Source organism: Rattus rattus, chromosome 6 (assembly GCF_011064425.1).
Source record: "Rattus rattus isolate New Zealand chromosome 6, Rrattus_CSIRO_v1, whole genome shotgun sequence".
Classification (NCBI taxonomy): Eukaryota; Metazoa; Chordata; class Mammalia; order Rodentia; family Muridae; genus Rattus; species Rattus rattus.
In genome coordinates, this window is record NC_046159.1 from 121,204,100 (window position 1) to 121,220,973 (window position 16,874).

Below are 16,874 nucleotides of genomic sequence, written 5' to 3' on the forward strand. Positions count from 1 at the left end.
AAGCAATGAAAAATTACTGAAGTATTTTTAACAGGTGCTGGTCATTGAGGACCATGGTCAATAGACTAACTCACACAACAGAATATGAATTGTATAATTCCAAAGCAGTGCTATTTTAAATCACAAAAATAAAGAAAACAATGCCTGGTGAGTAGAGAAACTGTTTGGAAGGGTACAGGAGGCTTTCTAAAATGGCAGGAGTGTTGTGTTCCTTACTTTGGGTGAGATCGACCATGTCAGCTGTATATCAACAACTCAGAGCACGCCTGTGTTGCCGCGGTGACTGAACCTTCCTGATGCTGTGACCCTTTCATACAGTTCCCCATGCTGTGCTGACCCCCAACCAGAGAAGTATTTTGGTTGCTTCTTGATAACTTTCATTTTGACTGTTATGAATCATAATCTGATATGCAGATGGTGTTAGGTGACGTCTGTGAAAGGGTCACTTGACTCCCAAGGGAGTTGTGGCCCACAGGTTAAGAAATGCTGGGCTAGAGGAGAAGAGCTTAGGAGAAAAGGTGAAGGAGACTATTACAAAAACCCAGAACAGTACCAGGAGCCGTGAGATGGGATATAAAGAGAAACAAAAGGACCAGTAACATGTGTGCGTGTGTGTGTGTGTGTGTGTGTGTGTGTGTGTGTGTGTGTGTGTGTGCGCGCCTGTGTGTGTGTGTGTGTGTGTGTGTGTGTGTGTAAGCACTTCAAGTCAAAATCAATGTCAAGTATACATGTATAAATTATAATTTCATCCCTGCCACATGGCAGCTACTAAATCTAATACTTCTTTTAATCTCATACTTTCCCTTCTGTATGTGTTCTGAGTTGCTGTTCCTATCCTTGTTTACACTATATTTTATATCAATTAAATGTATTGGTGATATAACTATAAAATATTTGTAGCATGGAAAACTTTAGCCATTTGGGAGACTGATTACTTTACACATTATAACAATGCCATAAGATTAACTATTACAGCCATTTTTCAGGCAAACAAACCCAAGCTAAAAGATTAAGGTGCCCAAAACAATGTCATAAATGTAAATGAAAATCGCAGCTTCCTTAGCATTGTGCTCTATAAATATATGTTTATATAATGAAAAATTTAACAAAGGAGAGCTGGCAAGGACCAACTCAGAAGGAATGAGAAGATCAGCCCAAGTGAGCCCACAATATAGTGAAATGTTCGCCTTGCAGGTTTCAGGAGACTCTTAGTTAACTAGGCTTGATTTCAGCCACTATAAGAAGCTTCCCATAACAAGAATGGGAAGTTTGAGGTAAGTACTTTTGGCATTACATAGGCAAACTCACAAATTCCTAGTTATAAGACATATATGTCATATACCATTTCAGGCAATTCGATCTCTATCAAATTAAAAAAAAAAATCATGAAACTTGCAGACTTTGAAAATTACTATAGGTGAGTCAAATAAATGATTAAGGAAAAGTTCTTAAGAAATTTAAGTTTTAATTTTTAAAGATGACAAACGTTATAGCAAATCTATTTTGAGGGAAGTTTTGCTTGTCTCTGGAGATCAGGAAGAAAGTGGATATACCAGAGTCTCTGGAAAGCCGGTAACCCCAGAGGAGGACGGGAAGGCTTAGGAAGGGATCTCTTTTGTTCTTTTTTCATGTTGCATAGGACTTTTTCTAGGACCATGTAGTTGGTTAAGTGTTGTAAGTTACTCCTCTTCCCCTGTGTATTCTTTTGTTAATGGGTTTAAAAAGCAGCGCTTGACTTATTTATAATAGCCAGAAGCTGGAAAGAACCAGATGCCCTTCAACAGAGGAATGGATACAGAAAATGTGGTACATCTACACAATGGAATATTACTCAGCTATCAAAAACAACGACTTTTTATGAAATTAATTGAGGCAAATGGTTGGAACTGAAAATATCATTCTGGTGAGCTAACCCAATCACAGAAAGACATACATGGTATGCACTCACTGATAAGTGGCTATTAGCCCAAATGCTTGAATTACCCTAGTGGCCTAGAACAAATGAAACTCAAGACAGATGATCAAAATGTGAAGGCTTCACTCCTTCTTTAAAAGGGGAACAAGAATACCCTTGGCAGGGAAGAGAGAGGCAAAGATTAAAACAGAGACTGAAGGAACACCCATTCAGAGCCATGCCCATACATATAGAGCCACCCAATTAGACAAGATGGATGAAGCAAAGAAGTGCAGACCGACAGGAGCCGGATGTAGATCGAACCTGAGAGACACAGCCAGAATACAGCAAATACAGAGGCGAATGCCAGCAGCAAACCACTGAACTGAGAACGGGACCCCCGTTGAAGGAATCAGAGAATGAACTGGAAGAGCTTGAAGGGGCTTGAGACTCCATATGTACAACAATGCCAAGCAACCAGAGCTTCCAGGGACTAAGCCACTACCTAAAGACTATACATGGACTGACCCTGGACTCTGACCTCATAGGTAGCAATGAATATCCTAGTAAGAGCACCAGTGGAAGGAGAAGCCCTGGGTCCTGCTAAGACTGAACCCCCCAGTGAACTAGACTGTTGGGGGGAGGGCGGCAATGGGGGGAGGGTGGGGAGGGGAACACCCATAAGGAGGGGGGGGGAGGGAAGGGGATGTTTGCCAAATGTACATAAGAAATACTCAGGGTAATAAAAAAAAAAAAAAAAAAAAAAAAAAGCGCTGAGCTCTGTCTCTGTAATTTCATAGCTGAATTTCCTGTGCCAGACCAGAGTCAAGGCATAAATGAAGGAACAAGCATAGCACCCTCATGGAAGCATGGGAAAATGCACCTCAGCTGACACGGGCGCCATCACAGGCCTGAGCACCTGGTCTGATCTCCAGGCCACAGCGTTGTTGTCCTCCACGTATGCACCACTGTATGAACATGCCCATACCCATAAAATACAGGAAGAAAGCCAATCGCTGGGTGAAAAGAGAAGACCATCGCTTTTAACACACACTATGCATAAAAGTGTGTTCACAATGCCTCACTTTATACACAAGCAAAACATTTAGAAGAACATGTAGAGGAAAAATCTTCTCAACCTGGAAGCAGACATAACTTTTTACATGGTGCATTAGAAAATGATAACTGGGCTTGGTCAAAATTTAAAACTCAATATTGTTAGGGGAATACAACAACAACAAAAACTACACACTACAAGGAAGTATTGTCAATATCTACATTTAACAAAGGGACTGTATCAAAATATATGAGGAACTCTCAAAACTCAGTAAGGACTTAACTTTTAAAATAAACTATTTAAATGCTATTTCATTGAAAGATGACATACAAAGGACCAAGAAGTGTGTGAAAGTCTGCTCAACATATTTCAGAGTGAGAAATACGTGCACTGACATCACAGTACGACATCATACACTCACTCAATGGCATGAGTTGAAAATGCTGACAAAGCAAATATTGGCAAGAATGGGGACACAATCAACTGCCCTCCACTGCAGTAAGACACATATAATGATTCTGAAAAATGGCCTGGCAATTTCTCAAAAACAGTATTTCCAGGTATGTAATTGTTGAGCAGGAAAATGCAAGTCTAGGGTCTGGGGATGTAGCCTCATGGATGAGCCTTTGCTTAACACATATGAGGTCCTGCGTTGAATGCACAGCTTTAGAAAGTCAAATAGCCAGATAAAATGCAATCGTGGCTAAGAAATGAAAATGTGTGCACAGCAGGAATCATCACTGAGTATTTATATGGTAGCTTTATTCACAAGAACTTAAGACAGGAATAAACTCACTGATGAACCAGGACATTTGTTTCTGTTACTCAACAATAAGAACTCTCAGTAGCTCCAACAACATGGCTGAAAACATTCTGCTAACAAAAAGTATACATTGTATCGTTCCATTTGTATGAAATTGTAACTGTGGGGACACATAGGGGAACTCTTTGGTGTGATAACAGCATGTTTTAATCAAGAATGTAATAATACTGACTACAAGAATATACACATTTTGTCAAACTATACACTGGAACTGAATACACCATATGTAACATCAACCATGTTAATTTAAAAACGGATTTCCCAGGGCTGGAAAGATGGCTCAGTAGCAAGAGACTTGTTACTCTTACAGAGGACCCAGGTTTTGTCCCCAGCACTCATAGAGCAGCTAATAACCTCGTGTGACTCCAGTTTCAGGAGATCCAATATCCTCTTCTGGCCACTGGATGAAACAGGAATTAACTTGATGCACACGCATTCCGGCAAAACAGACATAAAATAAAAATAAATAACGAAGCGGTTTCCCTTACATATTCTTTCTGCATATTTCAAAATAGCAATTTAAGTAAAAAGTATTTTCCTTTGATTCATGTGTACTGGCATAAAAATTAAATTTCAACTATACTAAATTGTCTATACTAATTTAGTATTATAATGTCTATATTAATTTTGTATTACATAATGGCAGAAATGAATGAGATAGTATACAAGTTTAAAATATTCACTCTCTGAAACGTTATATAAAATATTTCCAAAACCCCGAGCAGTGTCTCTTTAGTCTAGAAACTACTGGTGGCAAACGCCAGTTTCCAGATAAAGCTGCTATTACATTTTCCATATTACATGCTTCTCTGCAATGTGACCTTGCCACTCACAACCTCACCACAAAATGGCTTGTACTTCCCTCCCTTTGAATGTGTAGCACCCTAGTGACTTATGTGGCCACTATTATATATGGAAGTGACTTCAAAGACCTCAGAAGCTAAAGCAAAGGAAACACCACAGCCCCTGCCTGCTCTCTCAGAATGCTCTGCCATGAAATATTACTTCCAAGAATTCAGTACCGTGCTTTAGGCACATGAAGAGGCTAAGGACAAGCCTTTCTGCCCAGAGCCCCAGCAAGCCTGGAGTCATCAGGCAGGAGCCACAGCTATTCTGAATCCCTGGCTCACATGAACCTTAAAAATAGCTACAGAAATCTGGCTATAACTGCTTAAGAGATCAAAGGACAGGAGGAATAAGTGGGGCTTGCTTAGCCCAAAGAACAGTGAAAAATAACAATGCACACTGATTTTAAGATGTGCTTGGGGCTATAAGATAGTAATAATAACAAGATATAAAATAAGTCTAGGGAAGTTCAGGTGAGAAATTGCAGGCTTCTGAGTGAGGCAAGGCTAGGATGGACCACCTGTGTGTTTTTCCCCAGGCTAGACCCTACAAAATGCCTTTCCTCATCTCTAGTAGCCACCAGGTTGGAGGAAATGAAAAAAGTTACAACAGCAAAGACTGTGATTCCTTAGTCCACATACATGCTCAGCAGGCTTGCTGCTGTCCCAAATGCGTGCCAAGTGCTGAATCTTAAACACGTGCTTAACTCTGAATCGCAACAGGGAAACAATTCTATTTTCATGCTATAAAGAAATTGCTGGCTAGAGTAACTTGTCATTACTACTTAACCTTTAAAAATGACAATTCAACTTTGCTCTGACATTCTAAAGCTATCAGTATCTGGAAAGTTATCAGTTCCATGATAAATGTGCACTTTGTAATTAATGTCCCCATGCTATTGCTCTTTTGGGTCATTGGTCTTGCTCGGAAAGATGACAAGTAAGAGTTGTTCACTGACATATTTCCGACATACCAGATACATGAAGAGCTCTTTAGCCTAAAACACAATCTTAACCCCTGTATTAACCCCATATGATTCATCATATCATATTTCCAATAACATTCTTTAACCCACAGTAGATTCTGATGTTAAGAAAAAATGTTCACTTAATGTACTAAAAGGCTTACTTCATGGTGGTGTCTGTCATGCTCTGGGGATACCTTTTCAACCGGAAGAATCTTTGTTTATAAGAGACCAATAATAATAACTGACCCAGTAACCCACTGACACACTGAGAACTCCAATGTGACCCAGACTGTGTGTTTTACATCTAAGAGTATACAGCTGGAACACTGAAGATTCCTACTTTTCCTTGGTTTGGTATACTTGCTTAAATCACACATTCTTAAATCACACATTCAAATAACTATCACGCTGACTTGGACAACATTTATACTAATAAAGTACTTTAAATGGAGAACATTCCAACTTGATAGGCTTAGGCCTTTTCTGCAAGACTGTTGTGATTACTTGGTGATATCTGCCATGGGAACGAGCAGAAGTAGTAAATACACAGGCACTTTCCAACCCAAACTCACCTGACCCAGCTCTGCAAATTCTCCTTCACAGGTGCCTCCCTGGACCCTCAAGCCTCCCACCAAGTCTGAGGAAGTGATAGCTTCCTTTCTTCTGTTACTCTTTTCTACTGCTGGATATTATTTTATGGAGTTAACATTTGGTAAGCGTCTCCCTAGTGCATATGTCCCGACTCTGAAAAGACAGTTCTCCTAACACTAAAATTTCATTTAATAAGCACAATCGAAATGTGCACAGCCAAACCCTGGCGGTATATGGCACAGACACCATTTCAGTGCAGTCAGGTGAGAGCCCAGAACTTCTATGCTTGGTGCTCCTGATCTCTTCTGTCGTTTCTGCCTCATATATTAAATTGCATGACCATTTTTTAAATCACAATTACCTCTATGAGCTAAGAATACAAACAAAATGTAGTGAAGATCTTACAATTTACTATTATAGCATAGAAAGTGCGACTTTGATTTAGTACCAAATGTGTACTTTCTAGGTAAAAGCATAAAAGTAACTACACAATTCATAGTTTGGTATACCAAATGATATTGTACAGAGAGTTAAAATAATTGATTATATCAACTATATATTATAGATATTGTGAGTGCTTAAAAATTACACATGTGCAGTGACTTTCCTAGCTCAGACTCCATAACAATAAGTACTGTTCACATCCTGTGTAATTCCATGGGAATTCTATGGGGAAAGTTCCATATATGGTAATTTTCCCTGATGGATTTCCCACAGTTAAGACAGGATATGAATCTGGTCCATTGTAGCAATGAAAACAGCAAGCCACTGGAAGCTTGTGCAACTTTTGCTGAACAAACTGTAGGCTAACAGGGAGCCCAACACTGAGGTGAATGCTAAGAAAACAATGGAGATTTTTATTCCACTTTTGAACTAGTGGATGAACGTGAATATATCCACAAAGAAATTTACTCCTGTCTTTGCTTAAAATATCCTCTTGGATTTAAAAGTTAGAATGTGAAATATCAACAGAGAAGGGATTCTAAAGGAAGTCTCACATCAGAACCTGCTGTTAGAATGAGAAAAAGCAAGTCAAAACATTACATGACCCTAAACTTCCCAAGCTCCTGTAAACGTTTATCCCAGCGTAGGTCCCCGTGAGCCACAGTTACCTTCTCATGTCAACATACTTTAAACCATAGTTCTCTACATCCATGTTCTAAGTGCAGACTTGGGAGTTCAGTAAAGCCCCAGATAAACATTTCTGTCTTTGCTTTGAGATGAAAGCATCTAAAATCCAATGTAGCTCAATACTAGCAGGCAGATTAATGTATAAGAAAGGAAAATAGCTGTTTTCCTAAATTTCCCAGTTACACATTGCAAATACTAAGAAAGGGGAAACAGCAATCGTCCTAAAATTGCCAAGCATCCTAACAGCAGACAAGCAGTTCTGAGATGGTTACTAATAATAATTTGGTGTTTATATTGAGAAATGGTCCATTTTAAAGGTGAGTTGGGACAACCATAGTCCCTACTCATAATTCAACATATCCACGCATCACAGTAAAACAACAGACCAAAGTTCAACCGTACACATGGCCAGCTGTCAAGAAAGCCCCTGTGGTGCACATAAAGGAGCTCAGCGTCTTGTTCCCTTGACAGATGTACTTCATTCCAGCAGCCTTGTGATCTAACGTTGCAAGGTATACTCATCTGACTATGTCTCCTACAACTGTCACCATTTGAGAGAATTGCTCTGGTTTTGACAACATGACACCGTGGTTCTTACTACTCTCCAGTTCCAACTTAATGTGTCTATAAGAAAAGTCATGGCAACAAGAGAACCTCGGTGCCAACCACAAAGTATGCAAGTAACATCAACAGATCTTTCTAATTGCCCCATCCAAGGCGATACAGGCCAATCACAGAGACAGCTCTGGCTCACCTGTCATTCCCGCATTGTGCTATGATCAGGTGAGTGTGTCTCTCACTAGTTACTGTACTCCAGTGCTTTCTTTCCTCCATGCCTCACAAATGCACAAATGCATTGGTCTAGAATTCTCTCTCTCTCTCTCTCTCTCTCTCTCTCTCTCTCTCTCTCTCTCTCTCTCCCCTCTCTCTAACTTGTAGAAGAGTTTATTTGGGTCTATTGTTCCAGGGAGTTAGAATGTTCTCTTTAGTGAATCTGTTACAAAATGTGGAAGAAGAGATTAGATGATGCTGTTTGCCTTGGGGATCTCCTATTTCTCAGCAGGTAAGGGACTAATCTAATAAGGCAGGTGCTTTGGGAGACAAATTAATGTTCCAGGGCACAATTCCCACCACTGCATATCTTAAACAGTCCCTTTCATTGGCACCCTTGAGAAATGAAAAAGTTAAATACAAGAGGGGGCGGAAGCAGACCTAATCCCAGACTATACTAATTGAACAATGTTCATTACAGTTAAAGTGGTTTTGAGGGGTTTTATTGGGGGGGGGATGGGATTGGTTTGTTTGTTTTGCTTTGTTTTTATTTTTGTTGTTGTTGCTGTTGTTTTTGAGAATAACCAGCTTTATGAGGGAAGATGGAAACAAATGGCCACACCACAGTTTTCCTCACTTAACAAAAAGAGAACCATTTTTTTCTCCTGTTACCAGTTCTCTTTGAACTTCACAAAAGCTGAAACTTTGTTTTCCTCTTTAAAAGTTTCCAAGAATTTTTTTAATTTTGCAGAATTCAACTGCTATTTCTACATAAACTTCATTAAATCAAGTTAAGTACTCCAAATATTCATGTAATGATGGCTTTACTCAATAAAACTTTATTAATGGCATTTTCTTCTTACACTTAAATTATTCTGACACACAAAAACTAAAATTATATTTCTTCAAAGCCAAAAAAGAAGGAAAAGCATTAGTTTCATTTTTAGATGTGAAAATTTTCAGTAAGGAAAAATGTTAAATACATGCAAATGGTGACAGTGACAGAGCACCTCAGGGTTATCCTGCTTCCTATGTTGTCATGATGAGTCTCCTCACGCTGCAGACAAGTTCATGTCAAAGTGGAGCCTAACGAGACAATGGCCAGTCTACCCAGGGAACAGATATCCGCTGGTCAGAAAGATGAGAGTAGAATTGTTAGAGACAGATGAAGAAATGATGTTAGAGGGCTAGGGATGGAAGAGTGCTTAGAAATCCTTAGAATGAACCACTTATACCATAAAAACAGACAAAAATTAAATAAAATAGACTATTAGACATGAATTGAATGTATTCATTACTTTACATAGTTATATAGTTCTTTAATCTTCCAGACATTTGCGCTTTCACACCGATTTTTGTCATTTAAAAAAGGCTGTGCCTTCTTTTTGTTTGTGGGTATTTAGGAGAGAGAATTATTTAAGATAAGCAAATACATGGTCAGAGAGAAATATAATAATGTAGAGTCCAAGCCACGAAGGGACACCTGACCTCAAAAATGTAAGACATAGAGTCAACTTAATTATACACTCAACTAGTTAAGAATTAAGACGTGTTCCCTTGTCTTATATGTAAAACTGAGAGAGAGAGAGACAGAGAGAGAGACAGAGAGATAGAGAGACAGAGAGGGGGGAATATAAAAGATTAACATGAGCCTGGGAAGTCACAGATCAGAGTGGTAATTATCTCTTGGCAAGACTAATGAATGGGAAGGCCATCATTCTTCCTGAGGAAACAGAAATGTTCTGTATCTCCTTCCAGGTCGGGGTGCTTCTAGCACAAACATGGGTGCAAAGACTTGGAAGCCATAGGAAGACGGATGCATCCTGTGTACATCGATCAGTTTAAAAAGCAAGCAACTAAGGAATGCTGAGAAGTGGGGAAAGTCTTACCCAGGGATGAGCACACCAACTGATTATCCAGAACCGAGTGGTCAGCCCTGAAACTACACCAGTTACAGTGTGCAGCTGGTGCAGGCTGTACTTAGATCTTAGGAACAGACATATCCACAAACACACACGTGTATGCGTGTTAACACTAATTAATGAAAAAAGATGGCATAAATTTGAAAGAGCAACAGAGGATGTGTATACAAGAAGAACCAGAGGGAGGGGGAGGAAGGGGGAAATAGGTTAGTGTATTGTGTCACATATGATTTTTAAGTAAAGAATCGATGCAAGTAAGGCACAGCAGCCAGAAATCAAGAATAAGACTCACAACATCTCTGAAGGAAGCTTCTTGTGTGTCCAGAATCTAACTCAGCACTGTAAGCAAGGTAGAAAAGGACTTCCTAAGCCAGGTCAGTGAGACTCCTGCTCAAGTAAGTAAACTTCGAAAAGTACCCAGTCCTGCATGTTCTCAGTGTGGAGAGGTCTCGAGCCTTCGAAACGCCACCCAGAGTGAAGTAATAAAGGTGAAAGGCTAGAGCTACAAACAGAGCATACACACTTAACTCTGAGTGCACACACTATCTCCTCGTCTACAAGAAGGCAGCCATTTCCAGTCTTAAATGCCCACTGGGACCATGAGTACCTATGGGCTTCTTCTAGTCGCAAGCAAGAGATAAAAATGAATCCTCAGCCAAAGCAAAAAGGTTCTAAGTAAAAGCAAAAGATGCTTTAAAAAAAAAAAAAAAAACTTGCATGACCGTGTTCTGTTTGCTGAGCAGTGTTCAATTCTGCTCCAAAACGGTAGCTATGGAAACCAAGAGCAGTTTTTAAATATACCACATAGCACACGGGTGAGACTATCAAAAGATAAGGTTTGATGGTGAAAAAAAGAAGGCTGTGTCATCTTGGAAAAACAGGCCAACAATGGAAAAGACCCTAGCCTAAGGCCCAACAATAGATTCCAACTGCCAGTAACCACACTCCTTTTTTCCTTTAATAAATGTAAATATTTTCATCCTTACCTAGGCTCTTAAACCAACAAGATTCCACTACTAAAATAAAGGTGGGGGATCTCTGCCACTGGACATCTGCTTCTTGGATGGCAAGAATTCCAAATGTACCATTAAATGAATTTTAAAATATTTTCACATTATTAAGAAACACCATTGTCTTTGGCTGACTGGATACTAAATCTCACTATTACTGTCTTGAACTGAATTAGAAAATACGGTAGTATCAGAGATGGGAGGTTTCCACAATAAAACAATGAAAATGAGCTTTTGTCAAAGCCAGTCAATAAACAAAAGAACTGATAATTATTAGCTCTCTTCAAATGCTGCTGGTTTACAATACTCAGCAGTCATCCCGCAGTCGCACTGGATGGCTGTTACCAGAAAGTAAAGGTTACATTACAAATTAATCAAAATTAGATTTCCTCAATGTCCTACCTTAACCCAGCCCCATCCCCCACTGCAAAGCCAGGCCAGTAGGTCAAATCTCTAGAAACTCTTAACTGTCACCTTTGCTTACCAACCATAGCAAAATGTTCTTCAGGGGCTGTACAACCTCACTGACAGGTTATGTTACCTTATATCAAACATTTAAACGGTTCTCAGACAGGCTGGCTATCATGATTGTTTAAATACCTATTTGGTATGTCTACAAGTGCTGTCCAGCCCAGCCCACTGTGCAGGGCCTGCTCTGCACCAAAGCAATTTCATTGTGTTAAGTTTAAAACAGATACAATGCTGATGTTCTGTGATGTTAGCCATCGTATCAAAACTGAAGCCATTGTAAAAGAACAAAAACACTGTCTTTAAGTAAAACACTATTTACTGCTCTTCTTGAATCTACATGTAGCATCTACTCTAGTCAGTGTTTTTGTTTAAAAAAAAATATGGAGGAAGATATATAAAGACACCTTTCTCTCTCCTTAGATGAAAAATGTGAGCCTGTATCTTATAAATGCTGTCACCTCAGAGTCCCCTAGCATCTATTTTAAGGTTTAAGGACATTAGGAGCCTCTGACAATGTATTGGTGACAGGCCTGATCCCATCAATTAGCAGGGTCTGCGAGGCTGCCTGGATCCTGTCTTCTCGCCTCCTCCCTCGTGGAGGCCTGGTTTTGACCACATTGACATCCCTGGCTTTAAGAATGAATAATCCACTTCAGGGAAGTCCCTTACCCAAGGCCAGTTCCTCTGTAATTAGCGGCAAATGCAAATATTATTAACCTAAGACAAAGTGCTATGAACTCAAGCCAGCGAAACCATGACAGCACACAGATTCTATAGAACAGAAAAGTAGGATCCATTTACTTACATGAAGATTCAGTACCAAACATGGCTGGCTCCAGAAGCTGCTTTTTAAAAAAAATTTAGAAGAAAGGAAAGAAAAAGAGAAGGAAGTAAGAAAATGTAAGATGTGCATGTGCTCCTGAGAGCGAAGAGGCCAGCTACACGGCAGGGGTCATGGAGCCAGACAATGCAGTCCGAGCTATGTCCAGCTGCCAGAGTCTCCTCTGAGAGCTTCAGCTTTTCCTGGAGAATGGAAAGCCAGGGCTCCTACACCACCCCAACTCGCAGAGCTGCTTTTCAAAATCCACCAGGCACCGAAAGGCTGCCTCGGCTCTGGAGGGATGCAGTGAAGCAGGGCAGGTCTGAGAGCAGCAGCACCGACACTGCGGTCCTCAGCCCTGCTCTAGCGGTAAGACAATAGCAGAGCTTATGCATACGCCGGATGACGTCAGGGACACTGCACAGACCGACTGCGCTGCTTGAACCAGAGGCTCCAGGGTTTCAAGGGAGCAGCGCGATTCAAAAGGGAATTCCTTTGTCACAGAACGCACGAGACCAAAAACCACAAGCACATTCCTCCTCCTGAAGAGCTCTTCATCCTGTGATGCCACTCAGAAAGAGACCTCAGAGAAATTTAAATACTGGCCTTCTACCAACTAACCACAGAGACACGCGGACCAGGGCTCTTGGTTACATTACAGCAAATAAAGCTTTGCAAGGGAATTAATGAGCATCAGAAACGAGAAAAACAATCTGCACTTAAAAGTTATAACTTAGAGCTCCAGATTACTATCTCTAAATTACGGTGAGCTGACATCTAAGGTTGTACATTTAATCACAAATAGATGGAAAGCCATGTGCTGCATATGTTTGGAGCTCTCACACACATGAATGCATTAGGGAAATGACAGCCTCCAGTAGCAAAGGTTACACTTTCACTTATCGGCAAACGTCATTCAAATATGAAAACAGGGAATATGTCCAGAGTTGTGGGTGCATATTTCTCCTCTTACTCCTTCTGCCTTACTTTGAGTTTAACCCTTTGAAGATTTCTATCATTTTTGTAGTAACTCTGGCATTTGAAGGCTGTGTTCTCACACCTGCATACACTTGTGGGCAAATGGGACTCTGTGACTAACGTATTTCTCCTTAATCTGCTCAAACAAAAAGAATTGAAAATAACAGCAATTTGCTTCTTGACTTACAGAGCAAATCAAAGTCTTCCTGCATTATCTTATTCCGGTTCTCCTAGATCTGGGTTTTAAAACACACATAGTAAAGTACATGAACTTTCTTTAGAGTGGCCTACTTCAAGCAAAGCAGGAAGTTTGTTCAATGCTTTTAGAATTCTGAAATGTACAAAACGGGCATTGTGTGCGTAATACTCCACTAAAATCATGTACAGGAGAAGGTTCAAGAGTTCAAGACCCCTCCACTCATTCTCAGCTAGTACACTTTCTTTTGTTTACAAAGAACTGTTGTAAAATGGACACAACTCTTAAACATTAAATGTAGGGCAAGAATGTGGGGTGGCAAATGACACCTAAAAGTAGCATTAGTAGTTTCTCTGGCTATTACATGTAGACCTGCTTCATCATCTCGGCTGCTTGCATAACAGTTGGTTGTATTCACTGTACAGTTTGTTCAAGATAAGTTGTCTTAACATCCATAACACTGAGCCATTATGAGCCACTATGAATGAGTGTGAACGAAAAGAAAACTATATGCAATGTTTCTTTGCGTACTCCGTGTCTGTACTATTTGGGACTTCTATACGTGCTCGTCCATTTACTCTACACACCGGCCCCACGAGGAGATTCTATTACGTACATCTATAGGTTAATTTGCCGAGAGGGTGTAAGTAATAAGTATGATGTTGAGATTCAGATCCTGGAGGTCTGGTTCCACAGCAAAGCTGTTGGTCTGTCTGCTGTAACACCTCTTGAAAAGAATGAGCAAATAATTGCTAAAAATTATATAGCATTTTTTGAAATAAAAGTAAAACAAATGAGTTGAAAGTGTGGATAGAGATGAATAAAAAAATAAGTCACCAAAGAAAACTAAAAATTATAGAAGTAGTAAAAAAATTTCAGCAAGAATTAAATTGTAAATATGTAAAAATGCCCCTGTTTCTTAAAAAAAAAAAAAAAGCCAACAGCTAAGGAGAAATATGAATAATGCTGAGGTGTACCTGCAGCAAGTGGGAATAGGAATACACTGAGAGTGGTGGGACCTTAAAGCCAAAGTTTATCTCGTATGTGTTTATTTGCTTATTTACTTTTTCCCTGGGAAAGATCTGCTTTAAATTGTGTACAAGATGTTGTATGTGAAGTCATTGAAGTAATGGATGGATATGGCCATCAAAAAACTCAGAGAAGGTGGAAAAGAAGGTGGTGCCCTGAGGATGAGAGTCTTTCCAACAGAGGCCATGATGAGGACGATGCAAGGAGCCTGAGCCGTCACCAACTGATGGGGACTCCCTGCTTCAGCTCAACCGTGAGCTCAATGCACAGCACAGAGCAATGTCTCTGTTTGGGCACAGGGTTATAAGAATTAGGTTAAAGGTAATAATGTTTTCCAAGAAGCCTTCTTTTTAGATAATCTTAGAGGCATCAGTCTGCTAAAAACACTAGACATCTGACAGGTCAACAACCTGGGGCAAAGTTCACACCACTTGACTCCTGACGCCAAGGTCTGAGGTGTTTCAAACGCCTTAGAAAGTTTGGCTGCTCATCATTGAATATTCCTCATTTCAAAAACTACGTCAGAAGTTTCATTTGCTCTAATTATCTCCTCTAGTATGTTCAGAGAATAAACACATGTTTTAATGTGTTGCCTAAGGGAAATGTAACGGAAGCAAATGAAGAAAATTAAAACTGAGTTAAAGTTCCTAAACACTCTACTCCCCCTGCCAAAAAAAGGTCACATAGATTTCAGAACCAGAGTAATCTTTATAGTCACTTTGTCTAATTATTAATGCCAAGGACTTTGCCCTCCCACTTATAAATACATTATTGTGAATTTCAGGACAAAATTAACAATGAGGGCCAGCAAGGTGACTGTCTGTAAAAGTATTTTCTGCACAAGCCTGAGGGCCTGAGTCAGCTCAGTCTTAGAAATCATGTAAGACTCGAGAGAAAGATCCAAACTTGGCCTATGACTTCCAAATGCACATCACGGTACATGTGCCCCAGACACGTAAAGCACAAATACATGAATAGTAACAGTAATAAAAGCTTTAATTCAGTTTTTATTTAAAAAAAAAAAAGAGAGAGAGACCTGACTTGTAAATGAATTAAAATTAACAATGGGAGAAAATGCTAATATCCCAAATAATTTAATGTTCAAAATAATCATGATAAGAGAACAGGGGATGGCCAGTTACTAGTCACATCAGGGAGCTGTGGGTTCAGTCCAGAGACCCTACCTCAATGAGCACAGCAGCTGGTGATTGAAGAAGACTTCTATGTCAACCTCCGGCCTCCGTATACACATGGGCAAAAGTGACCACGCACACCACAAACACACACACATAACGAAAGAAGAAATTATAAAATTGGAAACAGTGATAAATATAACCATCAGATCTTTTTAGATTTATCACTATCATTTAACACTGTGGTGGACAAGCTTCGGTGCAGAAGTGAAGGCGCGGGGACCTGTGTGGAGCTCGCCCTCTTCCATCTACGGCTGGGTTCCAGAGATCAAACAAGTTGCCAGGCTTGAGTGGCACTGCCTGCTGAGCCAGAGGAGGAAGTGAGGAAGCACTTTTAGGAGAAACCCATGCCTACGTTTACACTGCTCTGCTCCTTCTCCATGGGCATAGTACAAACTAACACCTTCCTCTATAGCGCCTACTGCAGTCCTCTATAGCGCCTACTGCAGTCCTGGTATAGGAACAGGTATGCTGCATGTGAAGTGGTGCTGTATACTGTGATGATACACAGAAAGGAACTGGGGAATGGGATGAACGGTAGAGCATTTGAGCAAAATTCCCAGGTGATCCCTTAAAAAGGCGACATTTCAACAGAGATCTGAAAACAAAAAGGTGAAGTCATATGAATAACACAGACACCAACTGGAAGGCTATGGCAAAGTCCAGGAGAAACGGGGATGCCGGTGGCCCCTTACATTTTCTAACAGTGAATCTATTGATAAATCACCAAACATCGGTTTTCTATTGGAAGCTATCCCTTTTGATGCTCTAAAGGTGTGACTGAGTAGGAGAGGGGTCACACTGAACTGTGCAGACTGCACAATGCAGCCTCTATTCCTGCTCAAAATAATCATCTGTCCAGGAACTGAAAACATGAGCTGCTCTCTTCAAAGGTAGTAAACTGAATGTACCATGTTTGAAAATGAGTAAAAAATAATTACGGAAGATAATGTTTGAAATATCCCCTAATAATCCAATAGTAAACCTAACGAATGCATTTATTAATGTGGCAGAATTAAAACCATACACACAAATTTTAAAACTGTCATATCTAAATTTTTACCCTCCCTTCTATTAAGGTTTTTCTTAGTATATTGCTTGATATCTACTTGTTAAAGTTGCATCTTTAAAATATCAATTGTGCAAATAAAGCATTATTTGAAAACAATAGAGAA

The 16,874-nt window shown here is 39.9% G+C and overlaps 1 protein-coding gene across 4 annotated transcripts in view; it reads right to left on the reverse strand.

The window, feature by feature from the left end:
• Window positions 1-16,874, reverse strand: part of St7 (suppression of tumorigenicity 7) — a 233,844-nt gene that overhangs the window by 174,210 nt on the left and 42,760 nt on the right. Inside the window, exon 1 of one of the 4 annotated variants that reach the window (XM_032906917.1) lies at window positions 12,289-12,660. The exons of the other annotated variants lie outside the window; for them this stretch is intronic. Within the exon in view, the coding sequence (XP_032762808.1) occupies window positions 12,289-12,310 (22 nt within the window). The 5' untranslated portion in view covers window positions 12,311-12,660. Of the gene's footprint in view, window positions 1-12,288; window positions 12,661-16,874 lie in introns of those variants that run through there. 4 annotated transcript variants of the gene reach the window in all.